The 15,454-nt window shown below is 35.2% G+C and overlaps 1 protein-coding gene across 1 annotated transcript; it reads left to right on the top strand.

The window, feature by feature from the left end:
- Positions 1 to 7,121: 7,121 nt before the first annotated feature.
- On the top strand, positions 7,122 to 14,062 carry LOC141587169 (uncharacterized). Its single transcript, XM_074408609.1, has 7 exons — positions 7,122 to 8,857; positions 8,934 to 9,092; positions 9,184 to 9,561; positions 9,644 to 9,742; positions 9,885 to 10,424; positions 10,509 to 11,056; positions 14,031 to 14,062. The coding sequence occupies exons 1-6, from the start codon at positions 7,616 to 7,618 to the stop codon at positions 10,863 to 10,865; spliced, it is 2,775 nt and encodes a 924-aa protein (XP_074264710.1). The 5' UTR covers positions 7,122 to 7,615; the 3' UTR covers positions 10,866 to 11,056; positions 14,031 to 14,062.
- Positions 14,063 to 15,454: the final 1,392 nt, after the last annotated feature.

Raw genomic sequence — 15,454 nt, 5'->3', positions numbered from 1 at the left:
AATTTTAATTTAAAAGTAGCTAGATTATCTTAATTACCTTTCAAATGGATACATCCACCTATATTTGACGGGTCCCCCAACTTTGGCTTCATATGGCAAATGAACCTAGTAGATGCTCCATGGAGTTAAAAATGCGGGAGGAAAGATCATTTCAAACTTACACAATATCTCGTGGTATTTGCTCTTCCAGCATTTAATCATGTCGTCAACACATATTGAAGAGGCACATAAATCTCGAAAGAATTGACTAATCTCAACAACTGCATTCCAAACGTTTATCGGCACGAGGTGTTTCAAAGCAACGGTTAATAATCGCTCCATGAATACATGACAATCATGACTTTTCAAGCCTTGCAACTTCAGCTTCTTAAGATCAACACATCGACTAAAATCTGATGCATACCCATCAGAAAACTTCAAATTTTGTAACCACTCACACAATACCTTTCTCTTAGCTTTGTCGAGAGTGAAAATGGATGTTGGCTTAGACCCGTCGCCGCGAATGTGTAATTTGGGACGATGACAAAATTTCTGCAAATCTTTTCTAGAAGCAATGCTATCACATTTTTCACCTTCTACATCCATGATCATGTCAATTAGTTGCTCAAAGAAATTCTTTTCTATGTGCATTACATCCAAATTATGTCTTATCAACATTGTCTTCCAATAAGGAAGGTCCCAAAGAATGCTTCTTTTAAACCAACCGTTTTTCTGCTTTTTCAATTCTTTAAATTCTTCCTCGGTACCATCAATAGGGGATGGTAAATCACATACCGTCTTCCATATCTTATCCCCAGGCACTCGTTTCGGAGGGGCATCAAGCACCTCTTTACCTTTTGTGAAAGCTTTCTTGTTCCTCCTATGTGGATTTCCCTCTCGTAAGAAGCATCTATGATAATCAAACTAGCTTATTTTCTTGCTATTGGGAAGCCAAAATGCTTTACTTTCCTCCATGCAACAAGGACATGCTTTAAGTTGACCACCCAGATAGCATACCATAGGCGGGAAAATCATTTATTGTCCACAAAAGGGAAACTTTAAGTTGAAAATTTTGTTTTTTAGACACATCATAAGTTTCCACCCCAACTTCCCACAAATATTTCAACTCCTCCACCAATGGTTGTAAATAAACATCCAAATTACGTTTCGGGCTTTTTGGTCTGGGAACAATAAGTGACAAGAAGATAAATGGTCTTTTCATACATAACCAAGGTGGTAAATTGTATGGTGTGACCATAACGGGCCAACAAGAATACTTCCTCCCAAAATTACCGAAAGGATCAAATTCATCCGTACACAAGCCAAGTCGTACATTGCGGGGTTCCTTGGCAAAATCAGGATACATCTGATCAAATCGTTTCCATTCTTCCCCATCACTAGGATGACTCATCTTCCCCGGAGCACGTGGGTTTTCTTTGTGTCATCTCATTTGTTCGGCAATGTTTTTGGTGGCATAGATTCTTTGAAGTCTTGGTGCGAGAGGAAAGTAAAACAATTGGTTACATGCTATTGGTTTCTTACTCTTTTTGGCCCTCTTACTACCGTTTCCTTTTTTCAACACCAAAATCAGTATCTCCTTCACTTGTCTCATATCTATCCGCCCCACAATCTTTACATTTGTCAAGCAAAGCATCATCTTTCCAAAATAGCATACATCCTTCGGACATGCATCAATCTTTTCATGCGAAACTCAAGACCTTTAACTACTTTTTTGGTAGAATAGAAATTTCGGTCATGATATTATCATCGGGGAAAGATTCCTCAAGGAACGAGGCAATGCCATCAACAACAACAAATGGCATATTAAACTCACATTTCAAGGTAACTAGCCTAGAAGCGGCTTGTAACAATGTCATTCTTCTTCCTTCATACAAGGGTTTTTCCGAGGCTTTTAACATGTCAAGAAAGGCTTTTGCTTGTGGGTGTGGCGGTTGTTCTTGAAAATGGTTGTATGGTCATCACTATTAAAAATAGTGGAATCCATAGCATCAACAACCATCTCTCTATATGGGTTCGCATCATTTTGTATTTGTTGGGTGTGAGCTTGTTCATGAATTGGAGAATATGCTTCTCCATGTGAAATCCAATTGTAATAATTTGGCTTAAACCCGTTTATAATAAGATGTTCTTCTACTACAATGTCAAGTCGGTATTTCGGGTTTTGCATTTGACACAAGGACACCTAAGGTTTTTGTCTACCAAGTCATATTCATCTTGTTGTTTAGCAAATTCAATAAACTCGCTAACACCCTTTATAAATCTAGCGGTAGGACGTCTTTTCTTATTGGAATGGTCTAATCTTCCTTCATACATCCATGAACGTTCCAATCACTTCATTTTAATCTAAAGAAGACCCCACAATAATTTAAACATTTTTAAAAAATAACAATAATATTACATACAAAATTTAAACATTATACTCCACATTATACAATAAACATATGAAAATAATATATAAATATTGTCAATAAGTAATCCATCTTCGAATGGGGTCCTTATCACTCCAACCTAAACCCGTCAATGTACGTTTCAAGTCACTAGCAAACACACTTGTAATTAATGAGGAAAAAATTCGCAAAGCAATTCCCTTGATTCTCCAAATACACATCTATGTAGAATAACTAATTACTCCACATATACATGTATTCGGAGAACATTAAAGGGATCGCCACCAAACTCATTCTTCATTAATAAATCATAAGTACGTGTTTACTACCTAAATGACTTGAAACGTACAAAGACAGTCCCAAAATAGGGACTATTCAAGAATTACTCCTAATGAGTAATTCTTGAACGGGTACTAAGTCAACATCAAATCAAACAACAACACAATCAAGTACTAAATTAATTAAGTCAATCAATAGCACAATTCAACCACATAATAAAGGTTTCTATCCTAAAGTCCGTAGCATAATTTGAACTAAAATTAGTAAATTTAAAAGGTAACTGGTAAGAGGAGGTTACCTAATCAAGTAAAAGCAAAAATGAAAAGAAAACAAGAAGCAACACTACACGTGCGGTGGTGCCTAGCAACAAGGTGACAACCCCGAAAAGAGAAAAGAAAAACAAAAAAAACAAGGTTATTCAACCTCAATTCATCAATAACATGAATTATCAAACTAAATTTATCAAAATCAAGTCCTAAAGAAGGTTCCACTTAGCTAATAGCTAATTTCTCTTAATCCAAAAGACGGTTCCACTTAGCTAATTCCATTAATGCAAAAGACGGTTTCACTTAGCTTAATATTAATAATAATACGACGGTTTCACTTAACTTAGTACTAATAATAATAATAATAATAATAATAATAATAATAATAATAATAATAATAATAATAATAATAATAATAATAATAATAATAATAATTAAGATGGTTCCACTTAGCTTAATACTAATGATAATGAGACGGTTTCACTTAGCTACCGACACTAAACACCACCCCACGACCCACCCCACCCACGCCCACCACGGCCCACCCATGGCCGAACCGCCACCCACCGAACCACCCCCACCCATAACCCTAAACCAAGACAAAAAAAACCCTTAATCATTCCCTTTTAATTCAAACACAAATTAACTAAATCTAACTACAAATTAAACTAAATCTAACTACAAATTAATCTAACATACTAACTACAAATAAATCTAACCAACTAACCACAAATTAATCAAACTAACTACAAATTAATCTAACAAATTAAACTATATAAACTGAAATTAAACAAAAAAAAACTAACCTAATTAAAGAGGGTGGATGTGGCGGTGGAAATGGCGGTGGAAGGGTGGTTGTGTGGTGTTGTTCGTTGGTGTCGTCGCCGCTGTTTCAATCGCTCGTCCTTTTTTTTTTGTTTCATAAAGAGTAAAGTAGGAGAGAGGAGCGTTGGTTTGTATAAAAAAATTTGGCGACTGAAATTCATTTTGGCGACTGAATTTCAGTCGCCAAATTGGCGACTACCCATAAATCAGTCGCCAAATTTAAAATTTCGGTCACCACGTTTGATTCCCTTTTTAAAAAAATCAGTCGCCAGATTGGCGACTGATTTCAGTCGCCAATTTGAAAATCAGTCGCCAATTTGGCGACTACTTCTTTCGGTCGCCTGTTTCATTTTTTCTTGCAGTGCAAAGCACCCAACCCACCCAAACCATTCAACCTACCCAACTAACCCAGCCCATTCAAACAACTCAAGTCACTCAAAAATCTTGTGAAACACATGTTGAACAACCCATATTCAAACTGTCCAAGTCAACTGCTAAATTGAAAGGGGTTTTTGTGCCAAAGTTGAAAACTGTTAGTGAAACACAAGTTAATTCAAGCAGGAAGTCAGTCACTAGAAGGAAGAGGATTGAATATGGAGAGAATTAGGGGCTCGAAGGTGATAACGAGTACCTTTCTTTGTGGGTGTCGATTGGAGCGAGTGAGCACCTGTAGCGGGGTCTATGATTCGGGCTGACTTGCAAACGTAATCTTTCTTCCAATATGGCTCGAATTTTTCACGGGCTCCTCGTCCTACTGGTTCATTTGGCACTTGTTCCATATCCCGTGTTTCCGTGTCTCCTACCATCTCTTCTATTTCAATCTCATTATCATGACTACTCCCTGCCGTTTCATTTGTTTCATGCTCATTCTCATGATTTTCATGTGGGTCATCCACAATAATAGGTGTGTCAGGTGTTGGTGTGTGCATTTGTTGAGACTCATGTTGATCCGTTAATTTGACATCAACGAAAGGAAAAACATGTTCGTAAAATATAACATCTCTCGACTCAAACAAATGTTTTTTCTTTAGATCGTAAACCTTCCAACCCTTTTTACTATGTGGATACCCTAAGAAAACGCACCTCTTGCCTCGCTCGTTAAATTTGTCTTTTGGTTTATCTTTATTGTGAACATAACATACACTCCCAAAGACTCGTATATTATCAAGACAAGGTCGCTCACCATATAAAACTTCATAAGGAGTTAAGCCATTAAGTAAACGAGTGGGTGTCCTATTGATTAAGTACGCAGCGGTTAGAACACACTCCCCCAAAAATTCAAGCGGTAAATTTCCTTGAAAACGGAGGGCTCTCGCCTTTTCTAAGATGTGTCTATGTTTCCTTTCCACTCTACCATTTTGTTGTGGGGTGTCAACTTGGCTAGTTTGGAAAAGCATCCCATGCTCATTGTAATAATCTTTCATTATGCCGGAAAGAAATTCCGTTCCATTATCGCTTTGTACAATTTTAACTTCCTTCCCAAATTGAGTCTTTGTCATGTTACAAAAATTAATCATTAATTGGCTTACCTCTCCCTTATCTCGCATTAGGTAAACCCAAACACCTCTACTTCGGTCGTCAACAATGGTGAGAAAATAATGTGCTGCCGATAAACTTTTTGTATGGTACGGTCCACAAATATCATAGTGTATGAGAGCAAATAATTCGGCACTTCTCTTATTATTAGACTTAAAAGCCGAACGAGTTTGTTTGGCCCGACAACACGGGTCACAAATATCACTAGAATTCCATGACAAATTAAAACCAACTAAATTTGAGAAAAGAGGTAAAATACTGCTTGATGGATGTCCAAGTCTTTTGTGCCAAAGCCGCGAATCACCACTTGTGCTTGCTCGTGCCACAATATTTTCTCGTCCACCCTTGAAGTAATAGACCCCATCAATGTGCTCACCTCGTCCAATCTTCATCCTCGTAGATTGGTCTTGTATTACACAATGATTATCATAAAAAGTCACAACGCAATTGTTTTCTATAATCAATTGTTGGATGGAAATTAAATCACAAGTTAATGACGGTACAAAAAGCACGTCTTTGAGTATAAAGTTATCATTTAACGTTACACTTCCGTGTTCCTTTGCCACCATGTGTGACCCATCGGGTAGGCCAATGGTAGATGCTTTTCCACTCCACAAATTCTCTAGCAGATCACATCTACCTGTCATGTGGTGCGATGCTCCGCTATCAAGTAACCAATTAACAATTTTATTATTATTTGTACCTGCAACCGGCATCTGACTACCTTCTGCCTTGGTATTCAAAAGGCTGCGTAGTTGGACAATTTCTGTCGTGGTGAAGTCCTGTTTTGGCGAATCATTTCCATCTCCTGCTGTCATCGTGGAAGGAATTCCTTTCTCTGTTTTGTATTTTTTTTTTTTTGTAAAAGAACCAGGATCAAAATCGCTCTGATGCCATGAAGAACGATGAACACAGACGAGATGGAAAAGATTGTGTATTATTGAATGAATAAAGTTGATACAATAGTTGATTCTTATATACTAGCTACACATCATACGCTCCCTAATTGTTAGCCTGCAAATATCACAACATTATACACACCATAATTAGCTAAAATATTATACACCGAAGATCGCAATAATATCGTCATAATATCGTAACAATATTACTCAATAGTATCAAAGATGTATAGTTAGTAAAGTTCTTACCATTCCCCCCTTAAGAAACGTTGTCTTTGTGTTACTGGGTCAGTTTGTACTGTTAATTATGTTAATTCTAAATTTGCAGGTATCATGTAAATCGACGCTTTTATTTTATATAATAGTACACAGTTGTCTAAAAAAAACAAAGATGTAAAGTTCAAGTAAGAGTGTCGTTGGAAATATCAATAACAAAAAATATTAATTTCGCAATTCTAATTTTTTAATATTAAAATATAAGAATGAGAAATGTGAAAAAATAAATGAGTTGTTAATTTTGACATTCATAAGTAATATATTAAAAAAAAAGTAAATTTTTACATACATTGTGCATGTATTGCATGGGTGTGTAGCAGTTATTGTAAATAAATATGGTAATACCAATTTATCAAAGATGTTTTAATTCAATTAAGAATGTCTTACCACTCTTCATTAGAATAAAATATTACTTTTTTTTTTTTTTTTTTTTTGTAGATTATCTGGATTAGTCCGGAATCAAACCGGGTAAGACCACTAAAGTGGTAGGTAATGTTCTTGTTCATGAATTTTATTTTTTATTTTATTTTGAAGGGGATCTTGTTAATGAATTTTAACAGCATTTCCAAAACTCAAACTCGAGATCTCGGATTAAGATAGAATAACCTTTTATCGGTTGATTTAAGTGCAAATAGGTAAAATAAAAACAAAATAATACTTATCCTATTCCAACCCATACTCTATCCATCTATACTCCAATCACCTACTCCTAGTAAAATTTGATCTGAATGTTAATTACCGTTTTGTTATATATCAAAATAAAATTACCGTTTTTTAAACTCGTAAAGAAGAATAAGATTAGGATTAATTGGATTTCAATCTAAATTAAAAACCTCGACAGAAAAGAGTAAATAAAAAACAAAGGAGTTTAATCACAGTCCTACTCCTACTGTTATTGGTAACAAGAGGACGGAAGTGTATATAAACAAAAAGAAGACGTCTTCCTTTGCATATCCTCCCTTTTCACTCTTCCGTCCTTTCTCACTTTTTCTCTCTAACCCTATTTTTACCGTTCTCCTCGACGCTGTCGTTTCGTTCGTCTTGCATTCATTTCTCAATTCCTGGATTTTTCTGCTGTGAGTTTCTGTTTGTTTTAAGTTTACGTTCTACGTTACTCTGTTCGTTTTAATTTACCGCGGGAATTGCAATGATGGTTGATACAGTAGTTAAGATTGTCGAGAGTGAAAAGTGTGGGATCATGACGATGAATGTTGGTGTTAATGGTGTTTGTAATGGTTATGTCAAGAACAATTACGTCTTTGTCGGTAACAGTAATGTTGCATTAATAGATGATGATCATGCTAGTGAATTCAGTGTGGAAGAAGGTGCTAGTGTTAAGGTCAATGGTGATGTGGAGAGTGGGGTGAAAGTGTGTGGGGAGGTTTTGAAAGTCGAGAACGGGAGCAATGCAGGAGAGGACTCAGAGGAGGAGAGTAGGGAGATCAAGTCGGAGATTGAAGTTGCAGAGGTTGAGAATGGTGGTAGTATCAGGGTTTTGGAAGTCAGGGAGGCTAATGATTCGGAACCTGTTGTAGATGAGGTTCAGGATGCTGAACAATCGCGTGATGGTAATCTCAAGGCTTCGTTTTCATTGAATGCTGATGCAATTTCTGTAGATGATCAGTCATATGATTGTCAGCAGCAGAATTTACAACCTGGTGATGGGGAGGATGACAAACAGGATTTGATTGAAATACAAGCAAAAATTGACGAAATTGGTGAAGACGACCCTGTGGCACGAAGCGAGGAGTCTGTGGATTCAAAAGCAGCTGGATGTGAACTCGATCTAGGTGACAAGGGTGATATTACAGGCCGAATTTGTTTAGAACCGTTTTCCAAACCAGAAGAAACTCCAGTCTTGCAGTCTCTGTGTAATCAACCTGAAGGAGCAAGTAATCAGGGTAATTTCGAGGCTTTAGGGATGGAAATCCCCGTCTCACTCACTGTTGGTCAATTTGATGAAAGCACAATGGAATCAGTGGAACCCAAAGCCTCAGTTCCAGATAATTCCGCATGTGGGTTCACTTACGAGAACAAACCGGGAACAGAAACTAAGAATGGCGAGATTGGTATGGCAATCAAGTTAAATAACATTTCTGATGGAACTTTAGGGTTAAACTTCAGATTTGGTTCCTTTGAGTGTGTAGCGCCTTTTTCACACGCTGACATTAATCTGCAAAGTGATGCCAATAGTTCGGAACATAAGCTTAACCCTGATCCTTGTGCCAATGATGGTCCTTCTGATGGGTCGAACCATGTTTACTGGCTGGTCAAAATCCCAAGAGCTGATGTCAGAATTTATGACGAGCAAATACGACAAAGTGAGATAGAACTTGCTGAAAAGACAAAAACTAGAAATGCTTTTCAAGTTAAGGCTAACCAACAACAGGTAAAGTAATACTGAATCGATGCTTGTTGATCGGGGATTGAGGGATTATTTGTTTCTAACTCGCTTTTTTGAACAGGCTTATTGTCGTGAACTCAAAAATATATTGGAAGCCGCCAAGGTGGAAGCAAAAGCTGCATACGAATTGGCAAGGAACAAAAAGAGGGATGTGGACTTTGCCCATACTATAATAAACCAGGCAAAGAATGGAGTAACAGTTGAAGACCTCGATAGCAAGGTACGAATGAACTTCACTTAGGTTTTCAAATGTGTGCTGTTATTGTAAGGTATTTTCTTAAGATGACTTTGTATTCTCTGTGTCGAAACAGATACTTAGTTTGGAGCACGCGTTACAACATGAAACTCACAACTTAAGAGCAGAAAGAGAGTTGGTTCGTGAAATTAGACAATTGAGTCATCAGCGTAAACAACTCTCGGCTAATCCTCAGCAGCAGCAGCAAGAAATTCAGCAGGCTCGTAATCAGAGATATCATGCCGAGGAGCAATTGAAGGTTCTGAAGAAAGAATTGGATGCTCTGAGAGTTAACTTTGTCAAAGCAGATGAGCATGTCAGAGCTGCTAAGAAGAAACACGATGACGAAAGTGCCGTACTTGCTGATCTAAAATGTCAAGTGAGGTCTACTAATGATATTCGCCAACAGGCATATGTTCATCTCCAAACACTAAAGCGACAGCGGCATCAAAAGGTTTTTTTTTTTTTTTTTTTTGGGAGTTTTCTTTGGGGAGTTACGTTGTTATTTACTTCTAATTATATATTTGAAATGGCAGAACGCGGCTTTCTACCAAGGCAAGAATGATTTGAGGATAGCGTATAACTATGCAGCAGAAGGCAAGAGGGATAGTCTTGAACGCCATTGTGCTAACCAGGTGAGATAGTTGTTTACCCAAGTATTAACAACAGTGTCTTGTGTAAGGATCCCGTATTTGAGACAAGCCAAATACGGGTTGATCCATGTGATATTGTGTGTATTATCTTTTTCTGACATACCTGCCATGCCCCTGTTAATAGGTAGAGACGTTTATGGAAATGTGGAATAAGAATGATGAATTCCGAAAGGAGTACATTCAAAGTAACATGAGGCATAAGCTCTGGAAACAGGGATTATTGGATGACACACGACCTATTAACGAGGTGCCACCATCCTTGGAAAAGTTCCCTGATGATAGAGAAAACGCCTCAATCAAGGTCGACTCACCAACAGCAGCCTTGCCCATGGAGACAGATATATCAATAGAAGGTAAAGCTACGAAAGATAAATCACCGGAAAAAGTGGAGCAAAATGTTGCCAAAAAGAATGATTCTATATCCAATAGAATTGAGATAGAGGAATATAAGGAAGAACCGAAGCTGACAAACGAGGAGGAAGAGTTGATTAAGAGAGAAAATCAATTAAAAAGAGAGAAAGAAGCAGCTCAATTGAGGGAGCAGCGTAAAGTGGAGGAGAAGGCCAAGGCTGAAGAAGCATTGGAGAGGAAAAGACGAAATGCATTGAAAGCACAAGCAAGGGCCGAGTTTAAAGCTCGGAAAGAAGCAGAGCAAAAGGAGAAGGTTAGTATCTTTAAAATCTTTTTACACAAATTTCTTTCAATCCATTGTGAGAGAGCTAAGCTAATCGTTAATTGTGCCCTGTAGGAGAGGGAGAAGCGGGCAAAGAAGAAAGAAAAGAAGAGAGGTCTTAATGCAGAGACTCCTCCTGAAAATGAGCCTGTTAAGCCTGCAGAACCTTTGCCCGAATCACTCAACGAGCCTGAAGCTGTAGAGAAGTCGGTGACAGTGGCAAAGAGGTCTATGAAGGCGTCTTCACATACGAAGCAGATTAAATTGACTAAACCCATTCCTGTTGCCCTCCGAAATAAGGGTAAGAGGAGGTTACTATGCTATTGGCCATATGCTTGCATAGTGTTGATTGCAACAGTTCTAATCTTTCTGGGCAGCTCTGAAAGAATACAAACAATCAAACAACATATATCTGATCTACTTCATCAGTAACTTCAAGGACTTTTAGGGTTTTTAGAGACCAGAAGTAGTTAACTCATACTGTACAGGTTCAGGAGTTTACTTCTTACTGAGAATGTCTTTTTTTTTTTTTTGGGTTTTATGATCCCCATTTGAATGTAAGTTAATTGGCTTTGAAAACTGTACCTAGCACAGAAAATTACTCTGTATTATTGATATTACTAGTTTGAATGCCCGTGCGTTGCAACGGGGTAATTAGCTTATTTATAATGCAAAAAAAATGTTATAAGCGTTTAATGTTACATTATACGTCTAATGATTTGTTTACATATTATTAAAATATCTCTTTCAAAAAAATTAAAAATTAATATATACGTGGGTTAACCCTTATTTATAATCATATAATCACCCCACCTTATACTAATTTTTCGATGTGGGACAATTTTACTATTTATAAATAATATATTCACAAGAATTGGATTTTTTTTTTCAATGTGGGATAAATAACATACTCAGAATTACACCATCTTTTTTGCACTTAGTTCAACATCCAATCAGATCTCGAATACCGAATGCAGACAATTGCTACTCATTATATCTAATAGTTATATTTAAATTTAATAATATGATCAAGTAATCTCCATTAATATTTGTACTTTGTTTTTCTTCAAAAAAAATTTAACATAATTGAGATACGGAAATTTCCCGTGGTACCCCTTAATTTTGTTAGATTTTCCGTGTTACCCCTACTTTTAAAAATCAGCCTATGGTACCTTTGAGGTTCCATTTTTTTGCCCATGGTACCCCATAATGTAGAGGCTGTTAAATGGACGTTAAGTTTGAAGGCGTGACAATAAAATAACAATTAAAAAATAATACCCCATTTATTGTTTTATTGGTACGGATATCTCTCTTTTAAATGCAAATTTAATTAACTACATCATTATAATACTGGAAATTTCTCATGGTAGCCTTGAAATTTGATAGATTACACGTGCTACCATGGACGTTTGTTTTCTATTTTTTTTAACATAATTAAAATATGTGCAAATAATAAGAACCTATACTCTAATGATAGAATATTTTTTAACACAATTCTAATTATATTATTTAAACATAGTATATTTACCACACCTACATTATTTTTCAATATGGGACATATAAAATCTATAGGTAGAAAATATAATGATATAAACTTTTAAGAGCTCTCCAAGACAATACTTAAGCGACTCAAAAGATTTTGGGTTGATGCCTAAGTTTCAAGGATGCTCATAGAATCACCCACATTATGCTATATTTCGATGTGGAAAAATTCTATTTTTTATATGTAGTATATTTATCACACCTATATTACTTTTCAATGTGGGAGATATAACATAGTATGAAATACACCATCTTTAATATGTGCAAATTATATGAAATCTATATATATACTCTAATGATAGCATTTCTTACCATGAATCTAATAATATTATTTTCATAATTTTTTTACCGACATTATTTTGTCAAATGAAATTTAAAAGTTTTTATATAAATATTAGAAATATCACTTGAATATAAAATAAGAAATACATAGTATATATTATAATAACTAAAAGATTTTCCAAACATTAACTTAGGTTAGAAATCATTATTGTAGAGACAGTAATACAAACTCTTTTAAGAGTTATCTCTGACAATACTTAAGGATATCAAAAGATTTTGGGTAATGACTTCTATTTATAATCATAAGATCACCATGCCTTATGGTAATCTTCCGATGTGGGACAATTCTAATATTTATACATAGTATATTCACCACACTTACGTTACTTTTCAATGTAAGACAAATAACATATTAAGTACACCATTTTTTTTGCACCTACTTTGACATCAACTTGATTTAATAATGAGAAAATACAATACAATACAATATACACTCTAATGATAGCATTTTTTTGTCACAATCTAATTATATGATTTTCATACGATACTTTATTTTCAAATGAAATATAAAGTTTTTATATCAAAATTATAAACATCACTTTAATATAATATAGAAAATGTATATATATGAGACATTTCTATTATTTATACATAATATATTCACAACACCTACATTATTTTTCAATGTGGGACATATAACATACAAAAAGTCTATATCTTTTATATCAAAAAATTTTGGATTAAATTCTAAGTTTCAAGGATGCCTCCTATTTATATTTATAGAATCACCCTACCGTATACTATTATTTCAATGTGAGATACATAATTTAATTATTTAGACGTAGTATGTTCATAATGCCTACATTATTTTTCAATGTGAAAGATATAACATACCAAGAAATACATGTCTCTTCTTAAAAAAAACCATTATTGTATACATATTATTTTTCTTTGAATGTAAAACTACTTAGTCTCGATCATTAGATATGGATCTCTACATCGTACATATAACGACTCATTAACGCTCTATTACTGCATTCAAAAGACAACCATTAGTAAAAATATTTAGTTTTGTATTGTGTCAGGAGACTATCATTAGTAAAACCTTTAGTTATTTTTTGATTTTCTTGTTCATGTTCTTAACTCTTTCCCGGGTAGTTCCCAACGATTTTCTATTTTTTATATCATATCGTAGATAATGATAGAAAATCTTAAGAGCTCCTTAAAACAACATTTATGAGACTCAAAAAATTTTGGGTGGATACATAAGTTCCAAATATGCATCCTATTTATATTCATAAGATCACATCACCTTATACTAATCTTTCGATGTGGGACAATTCTACTATTTATATGTAGTATATTCACCACACCTACTTATTTTCCAATGTGGGACAAAACATACTAAAAAGTACACAATTTTACGTATTAAGAAGTACACCATCTTTAATATGTGCAAATAATATGAAATTTATACTCTAATGATAGCATTTTTTAACACAAAGCTAATTATATCATTTTCATAATTTTTTAACGATATTTTTTTGCCAAATGAAATGTAAAAGTTTGATATAAAAATTGGAACTATCACTTGAATATAATTTAGGAAATATACATATTATAATAATTAAAAGATTTTCCACTTTATTTTTACATCAAAAATTATACTTTCCTAAATTGTTTTTTTTGATGTGACGCTCTCGCATCGCTTTCGAAAAACTCTCTTTATATATATATATATATATATATATATATATATATATATATATATAGATTCTTAATTTGGAATTGACGATGATGTTGAATTATGTTTACCATGAGACTAAAATTCATGATAGCAAAAGCTCAGACACGAGAAATGCGCCCAAAACCAACCCTGTTAATTGGATAAAGACCAATATTGCTTATAAACCAATCTGGATTTGAATGAACCAGATAGGTCCATTGTACCCCAATAATCGATAGAAATCAGCCAAAACCCTGGCTTGATTATAGAGTGCAACGAAGACTGAAGTAGTTCGTCAAAGATAGATACATGGAGATTGAGGAGAATGAAAGGGAAAACAAAACTCTGTGGTCGCAAAGAGGAAGAGTTGGAGGTATAAAAGAGCAAACGGTCTTATATAAGACCAGCTCGTAGTCAATTAGAAAACTTTTTGAACAGTGACTCAGGAAACTTGACAGACCAAAACCCATGAATCGACTTACACAACAGCAGGATTATACTCGTCGCTCAAAACTAGCAAATCCAGCTCAGAAATCTCATCTTTTAAGTTTTCAAAAACAAAAGACTACTACTAATCCCCTCTCTTGAGTTCAAGGCTTGATTGCCTATTATATTTCCCAGAATCAGCAGCAGTAAGAGTGTAAGACTCATAAGAGAAGTTTGCACATCCTTAATCAGAATAATAGATTCTTTTTCTGTCCCGTTGTAACGAATAGTGGTTACCATAAAACGACACAGCGAAACAATTTACTGAGAGGCAGTTTCAACGATGGCACCCACGAGGCCATGGCCTCAGCTCAAAGTGCTATGGATTATAACCTCTACCTCTACCATCATTTTTTCTCATAGTTGGCTTTGACTCCTCGAGATTCTTTGTTCAAAGGGGAAATGAAACCAATTTCAGCAATAATCTCAGCATTTAAACTTCAATTGGGAAATATGGGAAGACGTTATAAGCAAGCTGCTGAAAGCTACCACAGGCCTGGTCTTACATCATGGCATAAACACCGAGACAGGACCTTATTCTACTGCATTCTTAGGCGATACTCAATACAAGAGCCGTGATAGTATCACAACTTGTGTTCAAAACTGCAATTTAATACTATGACCACAACGGCCAGCTTACTTGACGGATGATGAGATATACACAACTTTAACCCACATAATCTCAATAACAAAATAGAGACTGAATTCAGGTTTCTAGAAACAATCCGAAAGAAGTCAAAAAGATAAAATTGCTATTCACCGATAGTTCTCACCAAAATCCTGTTTAAAACTATTTAAGGGGTATGAATATGGTAAGGGGGAGGAACACAAGGCTTCTAATAAACTGATCCCTCTCGACTATGAAAAATATGTCTACAATCTATGTATGTTTCTCCTCAAAATTATATCTCATCTTCTCTTACTTTCTCATCCCACATGAAACTTAAGTGCACTATCAAGAAAGGCATCAATAAGCACTACCTTT

Source organism: Silene latifolia, chromosome 6, assembly GCF_048544455.1.
Source record: "Silene latifolia isolate original U9 population chromosome 6, ASM4854445v1, whole genome shotgun sequence".
Taxonomy (NCBI): domain Eukaryota; kingdom Viridiplantae; phylum Streptophyta; class Magnoliopsida; order Caryophyllales; family Caryophyllaceae; genus Silene; species Silene latifolia.
This window is presented reverse-complemented; position numbering and strand designations above follow the sequence as displayed.